A 23,856-nucleotide genomic window follows, 5' to 3' on the forward strand; every position below is an offset into this window, starting at 1 on the left:
ACATATACATATATATGTATATAAACACACACACAGTGGAATATCATTCAACCATAAAAAATAAAATTTTGCCATTTGTGACAATATGGATGGACCTAGACGGTATTATGCCAAGTGAAATATGTCAGAGAAAGACAAATACCATATGATTTCATTTATATGTGGAATCTAAAAAAACAACACAAAAGAATAAAGAAAAAACCAGAACAGAACAGAAAAACAACAAAAATAGAAATAGACTCATAAATACAGAGGACAAACTGGTTGTTGCCAGAGGGCTGGTGGGTGGAGGAATGGGTGAAATGGGTGAAGGGGATTAAGAGGTACAAACTTCCAGTTATAAAATAAATAAGTCACAGAGATGAAAAGTACAGCATAGGGAATATAGTCAGTATTATTATAATAATATTATATGGTGACAGATGGTGACTACACATCGTGGTGAGCATTTTGTAATCTATATAACTGTTGAATCACTATGTTGTACACCTGAAATTAATCTTGTATATCAACTATATTCAATAAAATTTTAAAAGCCCTGGAAAGAGAGTCACAGAGGTGGAAACAGTCAAGTGTAATGCAAAAGAGAATGAACACATAGGAGGGCAAAGAAGCTGCTACAGGATCCCTTAGAAGAGCGGGCAATTAAACAATGAGCTAGGAAAGACAACAATCTCTGTACATAAAGTTCTTGTTATACTTGATAAAAAATCAGATCAGAATAGAATTCAGTACAATGACAAAACTGGAAAACCACCTCAAGTATCAAGTTAAATCACTTTGTTTTTCTTTTCCTGCTAGTTAACATGGTGTTAAGATCAGTTTACCCAATAGAGCTGTGCTGAAGAAAAGAAACAAATTTATCGAGAGGCAATTAGTAGAAGAATGTCTCTTTCACAAAGCAGCCAGGTCATTTATACACAGTGTAAATATAGAGTCAACAAATGCAAAAATCCATTCTTAACCCACTGGAACCCAAATATGCTGATGTCTATGAGCTATACTGGACACTTGTGTTCATTCTGAGTGATCCAAAGCTTTAGGAAATTTCCAAGCCCTTCCATGGAATAACAAGGACATATTCAGTCATAAATGGAAACTTTCTCATAAAAATTAAGACATACTCTCTTAAGCTAAATGGGAAGACGACCTTTTAGGGTATACCTCATTAAAAGTAGTTTAACAAAACCTTAATAGTGAAGAACAAGATGCCAGGGGGGGCATTAGGCTGCACTAAATCTGCCAGGGAGACGGGATTAAACTAACCATATTTTGCCAGTGCAAAACTGTTTTTGACCACAAGGATTCCTAAAACAAAATCTTATTTCCAGAGTTAAGAATGGTACATTGGCAGGGCGCCTGGGTGGCTCAGTCGTTAAGCGTCTGCCTTCGGCTCAGGTCATGATCCCAGGGTCCTGGGATTGAGCCCCACATCGGGCTCCCTGCTCCGCAGGAAGCCTGCTTCTCCCTCTCCCACTCCCCCTGCTTGTGTTCCCTCTCTCGCTCATGTCTCTCTCTGTCAAATAAATAAATAAAATCTTAAAAAAAAAAAAAGAATGGTACATTGGCAGCCAGAACAGGTGAACTTGTTCACTAAAAGCAAACACTACTTTGCCTTCTTGCTGGTGTTGGAGGATGAGTCATATATCCATCTCCCTTCCCCAGGTTTGCCTTTAAGAATACACACACACACACACACACACACACACACACACACACACACACACACATTTTTCAAGTCTTGGGGGAACAAGTGACAGCTCAAATGAATTTAAAAGCATGAAAAGGACTTCCCAAAGTAGCAGAGGTGGTAAGGCATTAGAATCTAAGAAGCTTACCATCTTGCCTCTAGCTCCCTTGGATCCAGTTTCTCCTGGACCCCCAGGGTCCCCAGTCTCACCCTAAATAAGTTCAGAAAAATACAATGGTAATTAAAATCAAAGAGCTATATCTCAATTTTGTTTTTAAACTTAGTCCAACATGAAGACATTTTTCATACACATTTTAATCTTCAAAGTCTTCTTTGAAGCCTCTTCCCTCCTTTCCCTCCTCTCCCCTCTCCCTTCATTTTTATGGCTCTCTGCACAGTATGCTGCAGCCTCACTGTTTGACCTCTGTCTCCCTCTCTCCAGCCACAACACAGCCTCCTCCGAGACATGAACACAGCTCTTTATTTTGTCACCTGATCCTATCACAGGACCTGGCATTTACTGAACTCAGTAAATATTTCTAGTGAAAGTGAAGGCATTAGTAGAAGGCATCATTACTAATGTATTATTGGAAGGTGACTTATAATCACACTGGAAAAACTGAGCCAGGTGAAGAATTCAGGTTTTGGTTTTCCTTACATTTTACTTTCCTTTGAGCAAAGAAGAAAATACAAATGAGAGAGGAGAAGGAGTCCATGTGAGAAGAAAAATAAGATTTCTTCCTTTACTTATGAATTTAAAAACTAGAAGTGAAATTTTTTAAAAAGCCTGCTTCTTTCTTCCCCCATTTTCCTCATAAAGGTTTCTTTTCTCTTTTTCTCTTTTTCTTTTTTTTTTTTTTAAGAGAGAGAGAGAACATGTGCATGCAAGTGAGGAGGGGTGGGAGCAGAGGGAGAGAGAGAATCCCACGCTGAGTGTGGAGCCCGATGCTGGGCTTGATCTCACAACCTCAAGATCATGACCTAAGCCGAGATCAAGAGTTGGACGCCTAACTGATTGAGCCACCCAGGAGCCCCTGAAGGTTCTTTTTATTCATTTATAATTATTCTTCTATTGTCCTATGATACATTTCATAGCCTCAGGAGTATTTTTGATTGATCTCTGCTTAATATGAAGTACACAGTACCTTAGGTCCACTTTCTCCAGGAAATCCTTCTTGCCCCTATAATTGACAGTATGGAAAATTAATATATGCACACATCACCAAGGTAGGTTCGTGCTGACTTTAATTTTACCTGCTGCCTTATTTGGTTTTAGTATATCTGAATCAAGAAAGGGCCAAATCAACTGAAAATGAAACTGTACAGCACAATTTGAGAAACTAGCTCCAATTTCTAAATTAAGCTATTTACACCAAAATATCATGACAACCTAGATAAATGGATAAATGTGCACATCTCAGGATTTATATAAATCAGCTCTTCTTCTACTGAAGGCATTTGACACGATAGCTGGCTAGATGGAAAAGTGTTTCTGAAACAGTCTTAACACGTATTTCAGTGGAGACGGGTGAGAAGCCTAGAACCTAAACTTGATCACTGGCTTTCTAGTCCTCTGCTTACCCTAGTTAGTCCACAGACTATAATTGAAGACATCTGACAATCTCCCCATTTGATGAAAAAAAATTTATTTAAAATAAAGTTTAGTTTCTATTACAAGTAATATCTCCTCAAACATATATAAAATACAAAAGAATAGAAAGAAGAAAAATCATCTAAAATCTCATTACCCAGAACCATTATAAATGTTTTATCATATTTTCTTTAAGCTCTTCAAAATGCATTTTTAGCATAATTGGGATAAATACTCTTGATTTTTTTTATATCCTGATTTTTTACTTGATAGTGTCACATAATTTCTTTACATGAGTATAAACTTCATAAAAATTCATTTTAAAGAGTGGCTAATATTCCAGTGCTATAAGCTACTTAATATTTCCCTTTATCAGCTACTGAGATTGTTTTCAATTCATTCTCTATTCCAAAGAGAAATTTCACTGGAAATGTCTCATTCATTAGCGATTTCTTTTTTCAAAAAAATTTTAGCTTTTTGGGGTTTGTTTATCCTTCCAGACGGCCTCTTGCATCATTCCTAGTGGGATTTCACTTGGAATTAAATTGATCCTTTATAATGTTTTAGGCTTTCCAACAAGAATTTGGATGTCTTCATTTAGTGAAGTTTTATATTTCAGTCATTTTTTTTTGTCCCAGGTCTCAAACATTTTGCAGAAAGGATATTCTTAACTCTATTATGTTTTTTGTGGGTATTGTTATTATGGTTTCTAAGTGGTAACTGTTAGTATATAGGAATCACTGGTTTTGTAAATTTATCTATCTTACTTCCAGACACTTAAGTATTCAAAATATAAAGTTATAATTCTGAAATGAAGTTAAAAGTTTTTATTTTTGAGTTATTGCTTGGCCCAATGCATTTAGAAAAACCCTGTAAAACCTCTTCCTAATGGTTAAACATATTAAGAAGAGAACAAACTTTGCAATGCCTCCCTAAGTAAATCCGAGCACAGAGCTGCTAAGATTGGATGCACTGTTCCGGCTGGAACAAGTCAGGCCCTGGCTGCACATCTTTGCAAAGGAACAGAAAATTAATTTTCAAGTTTCAGTTGTTGCCTGCACCTTAAGCCATCAAATTGTTTTTTCTTTTACCACATTCTCCAAAGGATATCAACAAATAAATTATCAAAATCTATCTCTAAATGTCCAAGACTGCCCTATTCACTGCCTTTTTCCCTCTTAAATATGGCAAAAAAAAGACCAGCAAACCCCAAACAAGCAACAAAAAATAAATGGAAATGCCCAGCTTCCAGTCAATGTGTCTTACCTTTGCTCCTTTACTTCCAATGCTACCATAACCTGGATTGCCATCACCACCCTGTAAACAAAGGCATTAATTACAAATATCCCAGACTACAAATTGGAGACAGGCTTACCACACAAGAACAAAATACCCAGTTTTTTGGTTTGATTAGGAGAAAGTAGGAAGCAGGACTCTCACTCTGGGGCTGGCCACTAACATTTGGTGATAATGGCACTAAAGGCAACTCTCAGTGACAGATATAGACAGTGCACTGTCCCTGAGGCTTACTTGTATCATCTGTAAAATGGGACTGAAAATGATCACTACTCATGGTGTTATTATGAAGACTGAATGGGAAAATTTCAGGCATACAGTAATCTCAATAAAAAGAGGCAGTAGTGTTAGCTCTTCTGTTTGACGCCTGTATTTTAATACCTTAGCTCTAATCCACTTTCAGTTTTCTAGATGAGAATAAGACCTCCTAAATGCAGTGGCTACTGTCAGATTCTCACAGAAGCTCTTTGTGAGAAGTCCTGAGCACTGGGGGAGTGTGGGCTGGGTTTCTGATGAATAGGTTCTGATGGGAGGAAAGAATGGAAGAAGGGTTATGGGGATGCTAAAGACAAGTTTTGTCCAATTTATCATTTGGCTTCAAAAGCATCCCTGTCAGGATGTTTTGTACCTGGGAAGTTGTCATCTTAGGAAGTTTGGCCAAGGAACTAATCCAAGTTGAGGATAATATCTCAATTTCCAGAAAGCTATCAGGCTAGACTGGGGTGGTATCTTTAATGCACATGGGATATCTGCTGAACTAAAAGATTCCAAGGGCCAGGTCAAAAGTAGTGATCCAACACAAACCGGCAAGCCTCGAGGACCCGGGAGGCCAATAGCTCCTTTTTCTCCCAAATCTCCAGGTTCTCCCTGTCAAACAGAACAATGAAACATGTCCTCATTAATTTGTTGTTGTTGCTTTTTTTCTTTTGTAAAGGAAACTGAAAGTGATGGTACTAAGACAACAGTTAGGTGCATCCATGTGTATCACACACTGTGACAATAGATTTGTCGTCATGACTGCGAGTTGTATAAGTAATGCAAGGAATTGTTGTTGGCCAGTGAGGTCTCCTCCATTGATGACTGAAGCCCCAGCAAGTCTGATGCATTGTTTAGTGCAAGCTGCCATCTTGGCAGCTCAGTGCCATGAACCACACCCTTGGAAATGTCTTCCATGAGTCAAAGAGGAAACTCTGTACTGTTTAAAAAAATTAACAAAATGTTTCCAAGATGATCCATCAAATCATCTGGCTGTCCCCAAAACAACAGACTTACTAATCTAGTTTGAAATGCTAATCAAGATAACCAAGGTAGCACGACATCCATGGCAATAGTTTCTGACTTCTGACTAGTAGAACGTCTACCGTGGGTTATAAATCAATCTCAGTATTACGTTGAGTCAAGTTCAGCTACTTGGGAAAGTTAAAGTTGACACAGCTTTAGAAAAGAAGGTTAACTCCTTTTTTAAAAAAAAAAAATAAAACCTTAAAATTTTAGATTTTAGATTTATAGAAATTTTAAAGTAGTACAGAGAGTTCCTATACACTCAACATCTAGCTTCCCCTATTGTTAACATTGTATTAGTTATATTAGTAGGGCACATTTATCACAATGCATACATGAATATGGATTCAATATTATTAACTAAAGCTCATACTTTATTCAGATTTTTTTTTCAGTTTTTACCTAATATCCCTTTTCTGTTCCAGGGTCCTATCCAGGATACCATATCATGTCTCCTTAAGCCCTTTTAGACTGTGACACGGTTTATCAGATTTTCCTTGTTTTTGATGACCTTGACAGTTGTGAGGAGTACCACTCAGATATTCTGTAAGATGTCCCTCGTTTGGGGTTTTTCTCATGACTAAGTTGGGTTTTATGGGTTTTGGGGGTAAAGTGCCATTCTCAGCACATGTCAAGAGAACATACTATCAACATGGCTATCATTTTTGATGTTCACCTTGACCATTTGGCTGAGGTAGTGTTGGTCAAGTTTCTCCACTGTCTAGTTATTCCCCCCACCACCCTTCCCATAATGTACTCTTTGGAAGAAGGAGTGTGGAAGTGTGTGCAGCCCATACTTAAGGAGTGGGAGTGTTAACTCATTTTTAAGGATAGAAGGGCAACCCAGTTAAGTGTGAAAAGTGCAAATGGAAAAATGTCCACCAGCATTGAACTCTGAGAGTAAAATAGAATAGGGTTCCATGGACGGGAAGCAGAAGATCACCTTCCCTGATATCTTTCTTTCAGGAGAGTGGCTCTCAAAGTATGCTCTGGAGGCCAGCTGCCTCATGATTACCTCAGGTCCACACGCAAAGAAAATTCCTGGCCCCCACTGGTATAGAATCTGGTAATGGAGCCCAAGAATATGCCTTCTTAAGATAAGCTTCTCAGCTGGATCTTATACACAGTGAAATGTGAGAACATCTGCTTTAAGGTAAGGAAACAAGAGAAGCCATATGGCACGTCCAGGGTCACTTTGTTATTGGTACAGCCAGGCATTGAGCCCAGGATTAATTGCTGAGTTGCTTGCCTTCCTGGGAACTTGAGCTTATTGGAATAAGGTAGGAATAAGTGTTTGGGGGCTCATCTCAGTTAACAACGAATCTTGAGGACTCAATGTATCTTGGGACTTTCCAAAGGATTTGGGCTTGCTTTGAGGGTACTTATTTCCAAATTCTTGCCCCTTCCCCTTTGAAAGTCCCTCTTATTAATAATGATCTTTTTGGCACAACTACCCTGCTCCTACCTATCTCCTTCTACACTCTCACCTATAATTGGCCCTAGGAGCCCTCCGTGCCTGCCTACCTCTCTCCCGATTCTTTCTGTCACACCCTTTGGAGTGCTTTCATTTCATAAGCAAACCTTCCCTATGCATCCATGACATCTGCACACAGACATACATCCTTCCTCACTATAAGATAAATTTGGTTCTCATCAGTGACACCACTTCTCCTGCAGCCTTCTTGAGGACAAGAAGGTAGCAATTGTCTATGTTCCAAACCTTCCTTTTCAGACTACTTATTGCTAAAGAGTATGCTCTAGGAATCCTTTCTTATTGGAGTTGATTATCCCTGTTTTCCACATATCTCATTTCACCCTCCAGTCAATGGTCCTTGCAACTCAACTGCAGGCCTCCATCATTTCAGTCCTTCTTAGCAGATCTTCATTACAAAGCTAGTCCCTCATTCTCATCCTCTGTGTCAAGAAGCTTCTCCATTAATTATCTACTCTGACGTCTTCAACCTTCTTCTTTCTGTTTTTGTCTTCTCTGCTCATATACTATACAGTCCATCCTATCATTGAAAACAAATACCCAGCTTCAGTCTGTCCTAGCCTGGTAGTTAATGTCCTCCCCAAGCCTAGCTTCTTTAAAGAAGAGTTTATAGCCCTGAATCCATTTCTTTCTCGCCAACACATTACTTAGTCCTTTGTAGGCTGTTTCCCTTTCTTTCTTCCCCTCTCAAGTGCTACATTTTTGAAAATATTCTTTGGAGCATCTTAGCCACCAGAGGCAATGGCTTCTTCATTCCCGCTTCCTTACCTGTTCTGCACCAGCTGATACATTTGACCTCTCATTCCTCAACTCTTCTTCTCAGCATCCAGTATGCATTTGTTTCTTTCCCCTTTTTTCTAATAATTCACTGTCTCCTCTTACCCTTCTCACAAACAGACCCCACCAAGAGTCTTTTTAAAACTCCAAATGCCTCTGAAACTTCATCTCCAACCAGCCCTAAACGCTTTCCTCTATTCCCCCAAACAAGTGGTTCCCTTCATTCCAACACCACTCTTTCTCATGACTTTCCTGCTTCTGGGATGGTATTACACTCATGCCAGAAGTCCACAAGTCATGTAGCCCTCTTCTCTCTACCTTAGTTCCCTACTAGAAGAGTCCTCCAGAATCATCATGAGCCCCTCCTATGCTCCCCCTGTTAAGTCATCCGATCGCTGCTTGTCTTAGAGACTGTTAGAACATACCCACTTGTCTCCTAGCTGCCAATCCCTCTGCCTTCAAAATATCTCTACACTGAGTAGCCTATTCAAAATCCTCCCAAGTCTGGCTGTGTTCAGACACTCCATTAAAAAAATTGTAAACAGCACTGTACTGGCTACTTAATAAAGCGAGTGACCACAGACATTGTTTATGTGCCTATGAGAAAGGATCATTTTTTTCCCCCAAATACCCACACCCAGGATTTTCCAACCCTGTGCTTTCCTTCACATAATTTCTTCCCCCTGAAATCCTCCATGCCTCCTCTCTGCTTGCCAAAGTCTTTCTTATCTTTTAGGTTCTGCTGCAAGTCTGTATCCTCTACGATGTTTCTTTCCCCAGTCCAGAAATACTTCACTAATACTATATTTAAACCTCCAGTCTCAGACCCATATCCTGGTCTACTTTATGTCATAGATTATTGTCTTGAAAATATTCTTAATTCTGTGGGGATTGATTCCATGTCATATCTATTATACAACCCAGAAATTCTTTCATTAAGCAAATATTTACTAAGCAATTATGTGCCAGGAACTCTTCAAAGTACTAGGGATGCATCAGTGAGCAAACAGTCAAAGATCTCTACTCTCCTGAAGCTGGGTTTCTAATCCAACAGAATACCAGTAGAGGGAATTTGTCTTACAAGATGTTCAGCAAAGGTTTGTATGCATGGAAGAAACAAAGAAGAAAAGAAGAGAGGAGGGGAGGGAAGAAGAGAGGGGCAAAGGAAGGCCTGCCCCAGAACAGTCTTCTTTCCCTGAGGTCCCCCCGGCTAAGACTGGGTGTAGCCCCTCATGAAATTATGCTGAGCTGGAATCCTTGACCTCATTGTGGTCCACACCCACATCCTTAGATGTTGCTGGCTCTCTAAGAATCAACCTAGGGTGTAGGGGCAATAAGAGGCTCTCCTTTGTGTTGAAAGGGCTCTGGCTAACACAACCAGACATACTTACTTTGAGGAGAAAACCTTAACTTTGGTGGGCTTAAAGAATGTGACCTACTTTATTTCCTTGGCTTCCCAAATGGCCTGGACTCCCTGCTTCTCCTCCTGGTCCTGGAGGCCCCTGAAACAAAACAAGGATTGCAAATATAGCAGAACATAAAGCAACTTTCCCCTAAAATCTTTGTGTCTCTTCTAAGAGGAAAATGAACCACAGATGGGAAAAGAGTTATGGCTTTATTGATTTCTGTTAAGGAAAAAAGTTTCACAGCTGTCAAATAAAAACTAGTACAGAAAATTAATAAAGTAATTCATGCCAGATGTGGCCTAAATGATCATGCTTTCTTGTGAGTCTTCTTTTCCAAAGAGATTTTACATTCTCACTGTTTTGCTTTTACAGCAGATGTTGCTAAAATGTCTAACATTTAAAGAAGGCATTCCAAGTGACATTTGCCTTTAACTGTATTCTGTTTGGTTCCTTGCTTTCGTAGAAAGCATTTTTTAAGGTAAACTTATATTTATTTGCAAATAATACAATTTGTTCAATAGAAAGCTCAAGAAACATCACCAAAATAATTAGCATTAATAACAAGATATGTTCGGGTGTACCAGATAAATATTCTGAAATAGTTTTCTCTTTCCTACTGATAAGTTAGAAAAGTAAATGTACATAAATTCCCATTTACCATTAGAAGAAAAACACCTGTGAATATGTAGAATTTAATAAGAAAGATAAAAGACCTATATAAAGAAAGATTTAAGATCTTACTGAAGAATATAACAAAAGTTAAACAGAGGAATGAACATACCACACATCTATATGGAAAATCTATTTGATATAATAGAAGTCTCCTTAATGTACTAGAAAGCATGTTTTATTGGGATAGCTTTAGAGCTGAACATTTAAAAATCCCAATTCAGAGACAGCCCAACCACTTTCCTATGTTATTAACACTTGGGATCAGATTTTTCCTCCTTTGGTTAAAATGTTTACATAGGTACTTGTAAATAATCCCAGCACCAGTGAATTTAAATCATTTTCAGATTTTTTTTGGCCATGATTACTGTAATTAAAAAATAAATAAACCAAATCTGTGTAGTAAGCATGATACCTAGCAAATTTTATTCAGAAAAAAATTGTGACATTAGTCTTTTTATCTTTAAAAAATTAAAAATGTAGTAAGTTGGACATAAACATTTCCTAATAGGAAAAACTGTTGAACAGTATATTGGTCACTTAGGGAAGATAATAATGATCTTTCCACAATCTTCCATTTTTTTCCTCTCCCTTCTTTATCTCAAAAGAAGAATCTCAATTTCTTCACCTTCCATAGCTCTCAACCCTTTCCCTTCAAACTCTCACTTCCACCAGTGCATGGGGCTAGCTCCCATGACCTTCATATTCAATCCAATTAGACTCTTTTCTGTTCTTACCTTATTTGAATTTGATCATGTATTCTTTGAAACTTTTCCATTAATTTCTCTAACACCATGGACTTCCTCGTCCCTCTCTGGTCTCTTCTCCATTTGCCTCTTAAATTTCCATGTACTCTGAGGCTCCATCCTTGGACCTTATTTTCTCACTTAATTCCTTCTTCCTGAGTGATACCCCTATAGATTCACATACCACTTTACAAAATAACTCCTAAATAGATGGATCTCCTGCCCAAACCACTCAACTAAATGCCAGACTCATATATTAAAATGTCTATTGGATATCCCATAGGAATTGATTACCAGAGATAATTATATTTACTGTGAGTCATGCTTAGTTTCATATTCTCTTTATTAAGGAGCGGTGTCACCCCTTTCCTCCCTGAAACCTAAGCTGGAAACATAGGAATCAACCTATCCCCTCCCTTAGCTCATCTCTCAAAACCTATCAAAGTCCTACAGATAGGACTGTACCCATCTCTCTTCCACTATCACCTACCTTCTCTCTTCCATTTATATTGCTATCACCTACCCTCAGTCCTTCCTGCTTTCTGTCTAAATTCCTGGATTCCCTGACTGTAGCCTGGCCTCTCTCTAATCTATTCTTCTCTCCTTTTCCATTTTGATTTAAAATGTCTGGTTGATGCTGCCACTTTTTATGAAATTCTGAATTCTGAGTAGCTTTCAGAATAAAGTTGATGGTCTTTATTTATTAATATATAAAATCCCTCAAAATGTTGGTATTGCAGGTCTCCATAGTCATCTGGGACTACTTCAATCACTGTATGTTTATGCTCAAACCATCTGAAGTCACCAAATACTTCTTGTTGTCTTAGGTCTTCATAGTTGTGCAAGTTCTTCCCTTAGTTGGTCCATTTTTCTGTCTGGAGGGAGATACAATCTCCCTCTTGTGAAAATCTTACTTTTAGCATCACTGTTTCAAGAATACCTGAACCCCCTGGCTCTACTGGGTCTCACAACTGTCCCACAGATTCCTCTACTCTCCATGTAATTGTTCCTTTCTTTCTTTCTCTCATCTTCTAGAAAGTATCCTTGAAGGAAGGGCCATGCCCGATTGGCTTCCTATCTCTGGAACTTAGTAAATATCTAGAACCCATCAATCCACCCATCCATTCATTTAGCTATCCATGCACCTATCCAGGAATAGCTCCTGGGGTTATGAAATGATGGGATGAAATGATGTGTTTAATTTGATTTTCCACATGATATTTTTTCTGTAGTTCACAGAAGGATAAAGTAGAAAGATTTCAACTGCCCTTGACAATAAGGGGCAAATTGGAAATCTTGCCTAGGAGCTCACTTTCTGGGCTTTCTTCAGACATAATGAACTCTATGAGATGAAGGAGATTTTGGGGAGATTACCTTATGTGTAGTCACTTCAAGCACATACAAGCACAATGAGAGATTATCCTGTTTGAAAGCCCTCCAAAATGGAAGATTTCTTGGATGGATGGATGCATACATGCAGACAGGGCATGGTCATCAGAACATCAGAAAACCTGATTCTATTTCCTGTGCAGGACCACACAAAATACCAGATTGGTGTTTGTGACTCCTTGAATGAGCCTCAAGTTTCAGTGAATTGTTACCTGGATATATTAACTACTCAAATACTGCTGGTTGTATAGGGGACCATATTTTTAAAGGAAAGATGAAAAACTCCCTGCCACCCCAAGATATCAGAGTCAAAAAGTTGCTTTGATTTGAGGGCAAGAGCATCTGTGGAGCATCTATGGAATATAAACAGAAGATCAGGGCATTTAAAGGAAAAGGGCACCAGCTAGAGGTGAAATCTTTATTGGCTTTGTTGTAATGGCAGCCTTTTATTGAGCATTTATTTTGTGCAAAGCACTATGCTAAGAAGTATATATTGATACTATACAGACTTTCTCAATCACAATGAGATACATATTATCGACACCGTTGTTTACCAATAAAAATCAGATTGTCAAAGCATTTAACTCCAAATCACCATTAATAGGAGGGTAAGATGGGAACCAAACCTGATTCTGACTCTACACTGAACTCCTGGCCCACTCTTCCTGCTGTTTTGAGGCCTGTATCTGGGACAGGATTCCCAAACTCTACTAATCATGCACCACCTGAGACTGGAGTTTTAAAAATGTGAATCTCCAAACTTGATGCAGGAGACTGGGGCCAGATCTACCCTCCACTCTCGGGACTTGGGCTGGGGGTCTTTTGCTCATGTTTAGACTCTGCCACAGAGTCTTCTGCAATCACAACTGCTTAATACAAGTGTTAAGTGATGATAGAAAGGAGATGTTTAGAGTTTAAATGTTTTTAAAAACTGTCCTTAGATAGCATCTTATCAGAAAGGATCGCAGGAGTTTGGGATTAATGGCTGGAGCAGTGCCAAGGACACTGACTTTGGATGGAATATGGTTGGGGAGGTGCAAGAGGTTCTTCTCGTGTTTAAAAGGAATCCTGTCACTTATTTTCACGGGGGTAAAACCCTGCCTACACTGACAATCAATAAATTGTCAAGCTGGGCTGGAGCCACCCAAGGAGATTAAATGCTCAGCATCTTTAGGAGTCAGATATGAGCTAATTCTGAGAAAATAAAAGTCAAGAGGCCAGCAAGGGGTGGGCTAATGCAAGAACAAACCCCAAGATACCTGAGATGTTGATCTTGACAGTGCTAGTCTAAGACACAGCCTCTAACCTCAACTTCTAATCCATCATGCATCCTATACTCCTTCCATGTTGAACCATTTATGCTTCCCCAAACTCACTTTGATATCTCTTTTTAGAATACCTGGGTCCTTTTCCCAGATGCCTGTCTCTCCCTTGGTCACCTGGAAAACACCTCCTTATCCTGTAAAAGATAAAACATTCTTCTCCTGCTCTAATGCCATCCTTGCTCCCACCACTCTACCCTGGGTGTAATTCCATTTTAGCACTTAGTACATCACATCTCAACTATTTGTTTGCGTTGGTGTCCTTTATGAGATTGGGAGCATGTCCTTTTTTTTCTTTAAGATATTTTATTTATTTGAGAGGGGGAGAGAGAGCGCGAGTGCGCGTGTAAAAGCAGGGGGAGGGAGAAGCAGACTTCCCACTGAGCAGGGAGCGAAATGACGACACCAACACTGGGGCTGGATCCCAGGATGCTGGGATTGTGACCTGAGCTGAAGGCAGAAGCTTAACCAACTGATCCACCCAAGTGCCTTGGGAGCATGTCCTTTTATCCTACTATAGGATCCTACTATATATCCTACTATATAGGACCTACACACAGGAAGCACTCAGCAAATATCTGAGTAAAAGGAATGGTTGGTGGATCATCCAACCTAGATTATGCAGAATGATGAAATCCAATCATTGCAGTTCAGATTACATATTGTTTTATTGTTATAATTATCATGGCCTTCCTTGGATTAGAGACTCTCATGCTTTGGGCATAAAATGTCCCTGCTAAATTAGGTAATACTGATGTTATATAGTAATAAACACTTACATAGTGCTTACTATATTGCAGGCACTGTTCTAAGAACCTACCTATATTAAACCATTTAATTTTCACCTGATGAGGTAGCTCTTGGATGATAATAAGTATTATCATCCTTATTTTACAGCAGAGAAAGTTGAGGCACAGAGAGGTTAAATAAATTACCCAAGGCCACACAGCTAAGAAGGTACAAACCTTGCAATCAAACCCAGGCAGCCTGGTTTTAGGCACTATGCCCTTGACCACTATATTATGCTTTGTAAAGATGACAACAGAAATTCTACTTTGTGTCCCAAATTTGCACGGAATAATTCCAACATTTCTTGATATTGCATGTGACATTAGTGATTATTTCACTAAAAACAACTAAGAATAATTCCAGCACTAACTTGAATTAGAATGTATGCCTGATTTTCCATTCCTTTTCTAGGCATTGATTATATTAGTGCAGTACCCTAGGGTAAACCAAACAAGAAGGGAACAAAAGAAGGTATAAAAGAATATGCCATTCTTTTCAAAGTTATACCTTCTTTTTCGTTGTGCCATGGACTATATTTCTTTCATGTCATAGCCATGTACTTGGTTGGATTAGCACCTTTTGATTTATGCAGAATGCCCCAACACTGCATAAATTAATAAGCCTTCAGAACACTGTCAACAGAAATCACATGCCTTTTTCTAAATGTATAGTCTAAGAAAAAAATTAAAGTCTTCAATTAAAAAACACTCCCGTGAGGTGTGCCTGGGTGGCTCAGTTGGTTAAGCATCTGACTCTTGATATCAGCTCAGGTCTTCATCTCAGGGTTGTGAGTTCAAGCCCCATGATGGGCTCTATGCTGGGCATGAGCTTACTTAAACAAAATGAAACAAAAAACACTCCTGTTATTTCACCTAAGTGGCTGGTTCTTAAGCCTATGTCAGTAGATTTATAGAGCCAATAAAGAATAACGCTCTCTTATATATCTGATTGTGTTGGTCTCCCATGGTTTTCCTCTGGAAACAACAATTTGAGATCCCATTTATCATGTCCTGAATATAGAAAATTCTATGTATCTTTGAACTAGCACTTTCACTGTGTTGACAAGGGTATTTCAAGAAAAGCAAGCAAAGAAAGAAAACCATGATTTCTAGCCAGATAAATAGAAGAGGGAGAAAGAAGTGGTGCCTTTTGACTAACGCTGGCAATGCCAAGAAGTTGAATGATTTATAACTATAACCAATCTTGCCAAAGCAAGATTAAAGGGGTCTCACTCAGACGAGTACACTATAGGGCAAATGGAATAACTTATTTGAGTAACAGCCACTTGGATACAATTTTGAATTCTAGAAGGAGGGAATTACCAAGTTGTTTGGATTTCAACCCATCTACATCTCAATATTTTATATAAACAGTTGAGATAATCACCTGATATATGTTTCCCTTGGCATTTGCTGGGTTTGTGGTTTTTTTTTTTTTTAAATCCCAACTAGTGGTGCCAGCAAGTTTTTAATGATTCAAGGATGTGAATACAAAACCGTTACTTTTCATCAATTTAGTTCTACAACGAAATTTTTAAAGTTTTCATGCTGTTTGAAGGAGTACGTTCATCAAACTGGGAACAAATATCCTCATGAGCAGTAATTAATATGCTTTAAAATATTGTATCATGAGATATAGGTTTATGCAAATAGCTTCTTAAATATTTTGATGATGAGCACATTCACTTAAGTGTTGGGCCACTGCCTAATGGACACAAAGTAATGGATTAACTTTATCCCATTAGTCAAGTGCAAATCCCAATTGTGTCTCATTCATTCATTTACTAATTGATTCATTATATAAATACATGTTGAGCTCTACTGTGTGGCAGCTCTGTTATTCTAGGCTCTGGTATATAGTATAAGCAAAACAAAGTTCTGACCCTCAGGGAGACAAAAAGCTAAACAAATATAATAGCAATTAGGCAATGGCCAGATCATGTAGGGACCTGCTACTCAAAGTGTAGTCTGGGAATGAGTAGCATCAGTACTGCCTGGAATCTCATTGGAAGTGTAGAACCTCAGGCCCCACCCCAGACCTACTGATCAGAATCAGCACTTTAACAAGTTTTCCTGGTGATTCTCAGGGACTCTGAAGTTGGAGAAGTGATGTGGGAAAGTCAGTCCCAACACTGGGTGGGTCTATTAGAATTGCCTGGGGCGAATTTAAAGTTACTGATACCCTGGCCTCACCTTCAGAGATTCTGATTTAAATGGCCTGGAGAGGATTCCAGGTGGTGGAGTGTTTTATAATCTTCCCAGGAGATTATCATGTGTAACTAGGTTGAGGAGCACTGAAGAAAGTTGTATTCTGGGTGCGATGGGAAGCCCCTGAGGAGATCAGGGGAGTGGCATGACCTGATTTCTACAGAGGAGAAATTCTTAACCTCACAGTAATGGCTGAGGTGTTGAGGCAAAGAGGGCTAGAAGCTCTCTTCCACCTCTGCGTCTGACAGAAAGACAGCCCACTCTGCAAGGTATGTGGCCATCACATTGAACACTGAACTCAAAACTTTGCTGGTTTACAGGCAGTAAATAACTCCTTCTGCAGAAAAGAAACTGCAAGGACATCCATATTAAAGCCAGGATCAGAGCCAGATGCAGTCACTTTCTCTCATTACATACCTGAGGACCTTTACTTCCCAGACCTCCTTTTTCGCCTTTCATACCGGTCTCTCCTCTGGGACCCTACATACAGAGCATACAGAGAATTAAAGCATTATTTTCTTTCTAAAAGAGAACACTTGAATATTAACTTGAATATTAAAGATGGACATGATAAGTCAGTCACATGGACATAAACTGGAAAGAGAACTCCATTCATGCCCTTGGCTCTGTCTTGATCTGTGAGTTGTCCTTCTGTGTGTGTATATAAGGGTCCAATTTGCAATTTAGGCTGTTGGGGGCATTTATAGTCGACTGAATAAATACTGAACTGTTGAATTTTTCAGTATTGCTTTCTAATTATCCTAAGCCTCTTTAGACTCCAAATGTATATATTTCTTATGTGATAAAGAAAATGATCCTTAATTACATAATCTGAAACTGAAATATTAAAATGAATTTTCTATTCAATAACCACACTGAAGACTGGTCATAAGATATAGCATGTGATAAAATGAAATCTGGATATTTCTACTTCTAGAATATTATGTTGCCTATTAATTGTGGCCTCTGTACATTAGGCAGAGAAACCTTCATGCTGTGTTTGGTTTTTCCGTCTCCTTTTAAATTATGTCAAGAAGAAAGAGTCTGTAAAGTGGAAGAAGGGATGTTGTCGTATTATTTGTTTGGCATGAAATAAAACCAGCCAATCTATTGAAATGCTTCCCCACAACCCCAGTGGCAAATATTTCTCACTTGAAGATAAGAAAAGTGAACTTTCCCCAGCTGGCAAGTAAAACAAAACAAAACAAAAAGCAATCAAGCTCAAAAGGGTCAGAGGTCCAAGGAGGCGGATGGTTTACTGCTCTGAAGTCTTGGTAAAAATGTGAACACAATTTCTTATCTGACATCTAAGGATATTTTGCCCAACTTCCATGCACCAAGCTGCCAACACATAATAGTTAATTTTTTTTTAGATATGTGGATTAAAACTTTGAAAAATTATAGAAACTGCTTGTCCTGCATTTGCCAAACAGCAAAATTATTTCTCAAGATTTCAAAACAAAGTTTGTAGAGAAAAAAATATGTTCTAAACTTTCTATAGTCTGACCTCCTTTCCTTCATCTTAGCATTTTCTAGGACTTCCTTTCCCTTCTCAGTATTATTCCAGGCTCCATTTGGCTCTTTCTGGCACATGCTTCTTTCCCTTCATGTGATCAGTGTAAGAGCCAACCATGGCTTAATTCCTTGCAAAGGAAAAAGTGCTGGAGGCAGCTCTCTGGGGAAGTGAGCAAGAAGGTAGGCTGAGTGCCACACTATAGATCACCCCGCTGAAGACTTCAGCTGTATTTGGAACAATTCTTTCCTAGAGTAGAGCCAGTTTTTCTACCACACAGGCATCCAGATATGTAACACTGAGTTCTTACTATGCTACATTGACCAAAATTCCTAGTTTTGAGGCTCAACATTTTCTTTGGCTTGAGGTTTCCCCTAGAATATCCTAGCTAGCTTGAACTCATTGCACATCCCTGCATGTTCATTCTCTTTTCACCCCCTGATGGGACAAAACTTAGATAAAGCAGACCAAATTCTGGACAAGTCAAGACTATGTTGCTTCCTTACTTTATTTCCTGAAAACACTTTAAACATCTGTATTTCTGCAAAGAGGTTTGAGGGATTCCATCAAGACTCCAGATTCTTCTTTGTGTTCTCAAACCCTGATTAGTTCTGATATGTACCTGAGGGCCCTTAAGTCCCCATGAGCCTTCAAGTCCATCTGGGCCTGGGATGCCTGTTTTCCCCTGTGGTGAGAGAATCAACCTGTTAGCACTGTTTCCTGAGAATTTTGTCTCCTTTATGTACAAGATTATATATTTTCAATCACAATGTCAGTGCAGGATCTTTGGCAAAAATATTAAAAATAAAGAAATAAAAATTTCTATAATCTCATCAAGCAGGGATAACCAGTTACTATGTTGGTATATTTGCTTTCAAGTCTTTATACATATGCACACTCACACAATTTTTTTTTTTGTAATGTTTGTAATATATCTGACTTGGGCATTTGGCCTGAAAAAACTAACAGTTTACTTTACATTTTCTTCAAAAATCTCCAGACATCTTACAACATTATATTTACATTCAAATAGATTAAATATCTATGGGTCAAATGTTGAGAGCATCTTCACATTGTCCTTGAACTCTGACAGAGATAAGAATTCCAAAGAAGAGGAAAGATTAAAAGGTGTAATTTAGTCAACTATTGGGATAGCCTAAGTTTATGCCCCAGTTGTTACACAGATGTGATTAAATGTCCCTTGCTAATTGCCTTTTCCTAGAACTCAGAGGAATTTCTCAAAACTTTCTCTCCCCAATCTTATTTCATGATATTATTCTGGATTTGCTCTCCTTTTTGTTGAAGTCTAAACTTGAAGTGTGTGTGAGTAATGTCTGTGGATGGTAAACTCTCTTAGTCTTTGTCTGAAAATGTCTACATGTTCTATTCGCAGTTTAGTTAGGTATAAAATTCTAAATTAACAGCTATTTTTCTTCTGCCCCTGCATATATCATTTTGTTTTCTGGTGTGTTTTATTGCCAAATACAAGTCTGCTGCAATCTAATTTGTTATTCCTTTCAGGGGTAAAAATGCTTTTTCGCTCTGGTCATGTTTAAGATGTTTTATCTTTAGCATTCCAGAGTTTCACCATGATGTGATCGAGAGTGGATTTATTGTTTATCCTCATTGTATTTTCAACCTGAGGATGTGTGTTTCCTTGTTTCCTCAATTTCATAAATTCTAAGTCACAATTTCTTTTTCATAAATATTATAGGTACATGAGGCATGTATATCACCAACATGTACAAAGAAGATGTGATACAATATTTGGAATAGTCAACTTTTGAATAAAACAGTCAGAAGTCCAATATGTATTAGGGTTTCACTGTACTCTCAGTTTAAAAAGGGTTTATGCAAATTGTAAGATTTCAGAGTTAATTGAACAAAAATCTACAATATCACTCAACTGAATTATTAGTTTGCACTTGAAACCCAAAACTTAAATTTAATAGTAATTGGGCCAACTAGTGTCTCTTGTCATTAATTTTTAGTCTTTGATTGGAACGCCCAAATCTTCATTTTAAGATTTGAGTTCTTGAAATTGTAGCCTAAAAGATTTCTAACATTTTATTCCACAACCAGTATCATCAAAAAGTGGAAGAACTTTAGTCTTGAAAGAGGTTTCCCAGAGCCTTTATTCTTACTCCTTGATTGGACACAGAATACTTATCATTTGGAGTTAAGAAATAAATAATTGTACCTGTGGGCCTGTATGTCCTCTTCGGCCATGAGCTGCCTAAAATAGGAGGAAAGGTAGGTACTGTTAACTGAAAAAAAATGCTTTTTATATTTAAATTAGTAATGAACACCTTAAGGCACTCACCTTTTTTTTTTTTAAAGTACCCACATATTGCTTAAAACATTTAATTATCCACTGCACCACGACAGTAAAATGTTGCCAACTCTGCATTTCTTATTCTAGGGCTATAGGTAATTAAAATCACATAGACAACTGAAATCTGTACATACTTAAGAGAACAGATTGTGGTCAATAATTTGTCCTCCATTAAACTATTACTAGAGCTGATCATAAGCTCCAAAATTGGCTGATTTGAATTTAATTTCTTTGCATTTTTCCAAAGTACTATCAAGTAAGCCAAAAATCAGGAGTGGAGTGGCCAAAAGGCAGGAAGCCAGAGGAAAACTTGGGAGAACAGACTCCATTGAACTTTATTATAGATTAATTTCAGAATCTAAATATAACCAGACTAATTTTACCCTCTTCCCCCCAAAAAGCCAAATAATAAGCTTATCTGTCAAAAATTAAAGAATCAGCCCAAGCATTCAGAAGTTCTCAATTCAGTATGTCAATGAAATATTCAATCAAAATAGCAGCACTACATAATCAAGTGAATTTTTCCTAATACTCTCATATGTAAGGTCAGGGTCTGGGTATATTTCAGATCAACATTTTGTAGATCTGGAAATCACACAAAGACATTTTATTGTCTAACTTAGGATGTCTCAGTAAAGTGATAGCAAGACTGACACCAGGATTTGCAAAAATCAGTATATATCAGATGACATTTTCTTGATGGAAATTTGAGATATTCAGATCAAAATTCTATGTGAGGCCAGTGCTGCAGACTTTAAATTCTTCTAACCATATTTTAGTTAAAATCTATTGTTATCTAAGAAACAGACTGTGTATATCTGGAGAAATGGAGACCTATCTCTTTAAAACCGTGATGAGTCTTCTTGACATGAGAGTTTAAATCCTCTCTATCAGAGGGAGGAAGAGAAGCTCTCTCCACTCCTTTAGTACAAGGGTTTATCTGTTCTGGTTCAATTCACTATAGTTTCATTCAGAAAAATACCTACCAATAATCTATTACCCACAAGGTATATTGTATGGAAACCACGGGAGCATAAAGATTTCACACACATATACACACGCACAGTTCTTGACCTCAAGGGACCCTCATATTTTGGGTTTGGGGTGTGAAGAGATAAATATTACAATATTTACAAGGCATAGTATGGCAAATGCCATAAGAAGGGGAAGATGGAAATATGGGTTTCAAAGAAAGCAATTCTATCCAGTTTGTCAAATTAGGAAAATATTCCTAGAGGAAGATTGTTTTTCAGTTTGTTTAAGTAATCTCTATACCCAACATGAGGCTTGAACTCACAACCCCGAGATCAAGAGTCATGCTCTACTGACTGAATCAGCCAGATACCCTGGAAGATATTTTTGATACGAGTTTCACAGAACGTGTAGGAGTTTTATTTTTTTATTTATTTTATTTTTTAAATATTTTATTTATTTATTCATGAGAGACGGGGGGGGGGGGAAGAGAAAGAGAAGCAGAGGGAGAAGCAGGCTCCCAAGGAGCAGAGAGCCCGATGTGGGACTCGATCCCAGGACCCTGGGATCATGACCTGAGCCGAAGGCAGACGCTTAACCATCTGAGCCACCCAGGCGCCCCGTGTAGGAGTTTTATAGGTAGAAGAAAATGAAAGAAGTCTTTCTAGTAAAGGGTATAGCCTAAGTAATGAACTAGAGGCAGGAAAAAAGGAAGAGTATTTGATGGTGTGTATTTGACCATTTCTGGGTCAAAGGTGTGAGAAGAGAGGGGTTACTAAGGTTACTAGGGTTATTAAGCTGAAGGGTTCATATTCCCTTTAGCGGAAACCACTGGGGCCCTTAGAGCAGGAAATGTGCATGGCCAGACTTGGGCTTTAAGTGGATACATCTGGGTGTGGTAGGCACAACTGAACCTATATTCAGGCAAAATAAAGAGCTTCCTATAGGATATGATTTAAGGGATATGAAATAGGACCTGACATCCAAAAATCTTTCTCTGGTCCACTGTCACAGTGTTTGAAATAACATCAAGAAACATTTGGTGTCTGTGTCTTTAAGGTTTGACTTTGAAAGGTCTTGATTAAAATTAGTCATCTCAACATTGAGCTCCTGCTCCCTAGAGGCACTGGGGTGAGTGGTAATAAGTAAAAACCGATTTCTGTCCCTAGGCAGGAGTTTATAAGCCTAACAGAAGAGACAGACTTTAATCCACCATTCATGCATAATGGAAACATCTCTAGAAGTCATCACCTAGCACTTTCATTAATGGCTATGTGGGATTTAAACTTTAAATAGAAGTCATAATTTTGAGATACCTTGGGTAAGTGTGAGAGACTGAAAGAAAACAAGGAAATGGGGGAGATAATTTTACACTTTTGTTTTACATTTTTTAATGCTTTAGATGGGAAAGATTAAATCCCAAATGTCTTCATGGTTTACCCATGGGCTTGTAGTTGTCTGGTAACTCATCCAGACAGTCTAACTTATCTGTGAAAGGAAATGTGAATGAGCACATCAAGAAAGAAAATAACCCCAAAGGCATCCTGAGAGTAAGAAGACCCAGAACAGGATACTCAGTCTTGTTGGTCCCTCATAGCCTGGTTTCTGATGGTTTACCAGGACCCACTTTTCCAGATAGGTATGGACTGATTTGAGACACAATCCCCCGGGAAAAAAATAGGACATTCTTAATGGTAAAACATCACATTAATACTGAATCTTAATGGCAAACACTCATTCTCAGTGATGACTGCTTGCCTGCCTGCCTGGGGGCACTTCAAGCTGCCCCTGAAAGTAGTGCCAAGAGAGTTGGAAAGGGAAAAGTGAACTAACAGCCCTCTAGACTGAATAGGACTGAGGGCCATGTTTGAGGCTACAGTTGCTTCTCGTGATCCATGGCACAAGAATCTGTTCTAATTCTCAGTCAGGTTTGGCTCAGAAAGAACCAATCTCCCATCCCTACCTCCTGCCCCAGTGCTGTGGCTTTCTGGTCCTGAGCCTACTCCCTCCACCATCCCAATCCAACCCATTAGAGACTGCGGGTAGAGCACCAATTACAGTTGTTATCCCTACAGTTCCATCCCCCTCTACAAGAGTGGTTTCAAACTGCAAGAGGGGGATTTAGCAACCCCCCTTCTCTGGTAACATTTGGCAATGTCTGGAGATGGTTTTCATTGTCACAAGTTGGGGGTGCTGCTGGCACCTAGTGGGTAGAGGCCAGGGATAAAATACTAAACATCCTACGGTGCACAAAACAACTTCCCACAACAAAGAATTATCTGATCCAATGTCAATAATAGGTTGAGACACCATCCCTTGAATCTGTAATATGATTCTAGGTGCCTTGAGAATAAGGACTAGGTCTTATTTGATTTCGTAGC

The 23,856-nt window shown here is 38.5% G+C and overlaps 1 protein-coding gene across 1 annotated transcript in view; it reads right to left on the bottom strand.

Annotated features, from left to right (window-relative positions):
- COL6A6 (collagen type VI alpha 6 chain) overlaps window positions 1-23,856 on the bottom strand; it is a 105,664-nt gene that overhangs the window by 40,763 nt on the left and 41,045 nt on the right. The window contains exons 20-27 of the mRNA XM_025867218.2: window positions 20,369-20,404; window positions 18,791-18,853; window positions 17,073-17,135; window positions 9,567-9,629; window positions 5,382-5,444; window positions 4,548-4,598; window positions 2,836-2,871; window positions 1,839-1,901 (exon numbers count right to left, since the gene is read on the bottom strand). Of these exons, the coding sequence (XP_025723003.2) occupies window positions 1,839-1,901; window positions 2,836-2,871; window positions 4,548-4,598; window positions 5,382-5,444; window positions 9,567-9,629; window positions 17,073-17,135; window positions 18,791-18,853; window positions 20,369-20,404 (438 nt within the window). The remainder of the gene's footprint in view (window positions 1-1,838; window positions 1,902-2,835; window positions 2,872-4,547; window positions 4,599-5,381; window positions 5,445-9,566; window positions 9,630-17,072; window positions 17,136-18,790; window positions 18,854-20,368; window positions 20,405-23,856) is intronic.

This window comes from Callorhinus ursinus, unplaced genomic scaffold (assembly GCF_003265705.2).
Source record: "Callorhinus ursinus isolate GAN/ISIS: 27379988/994484 unplaced genomic scaffold, GSC_fseal_2.0 scaffold1, whole genome shotgun sequence".
NCBI classification, from domain to species: domain Eukaryota; kingdom Metazoa; phylum Chordata; class Mammalia; order Carnivora; family Otariidae; genus Callorhinus; species Callorhinus ursinus.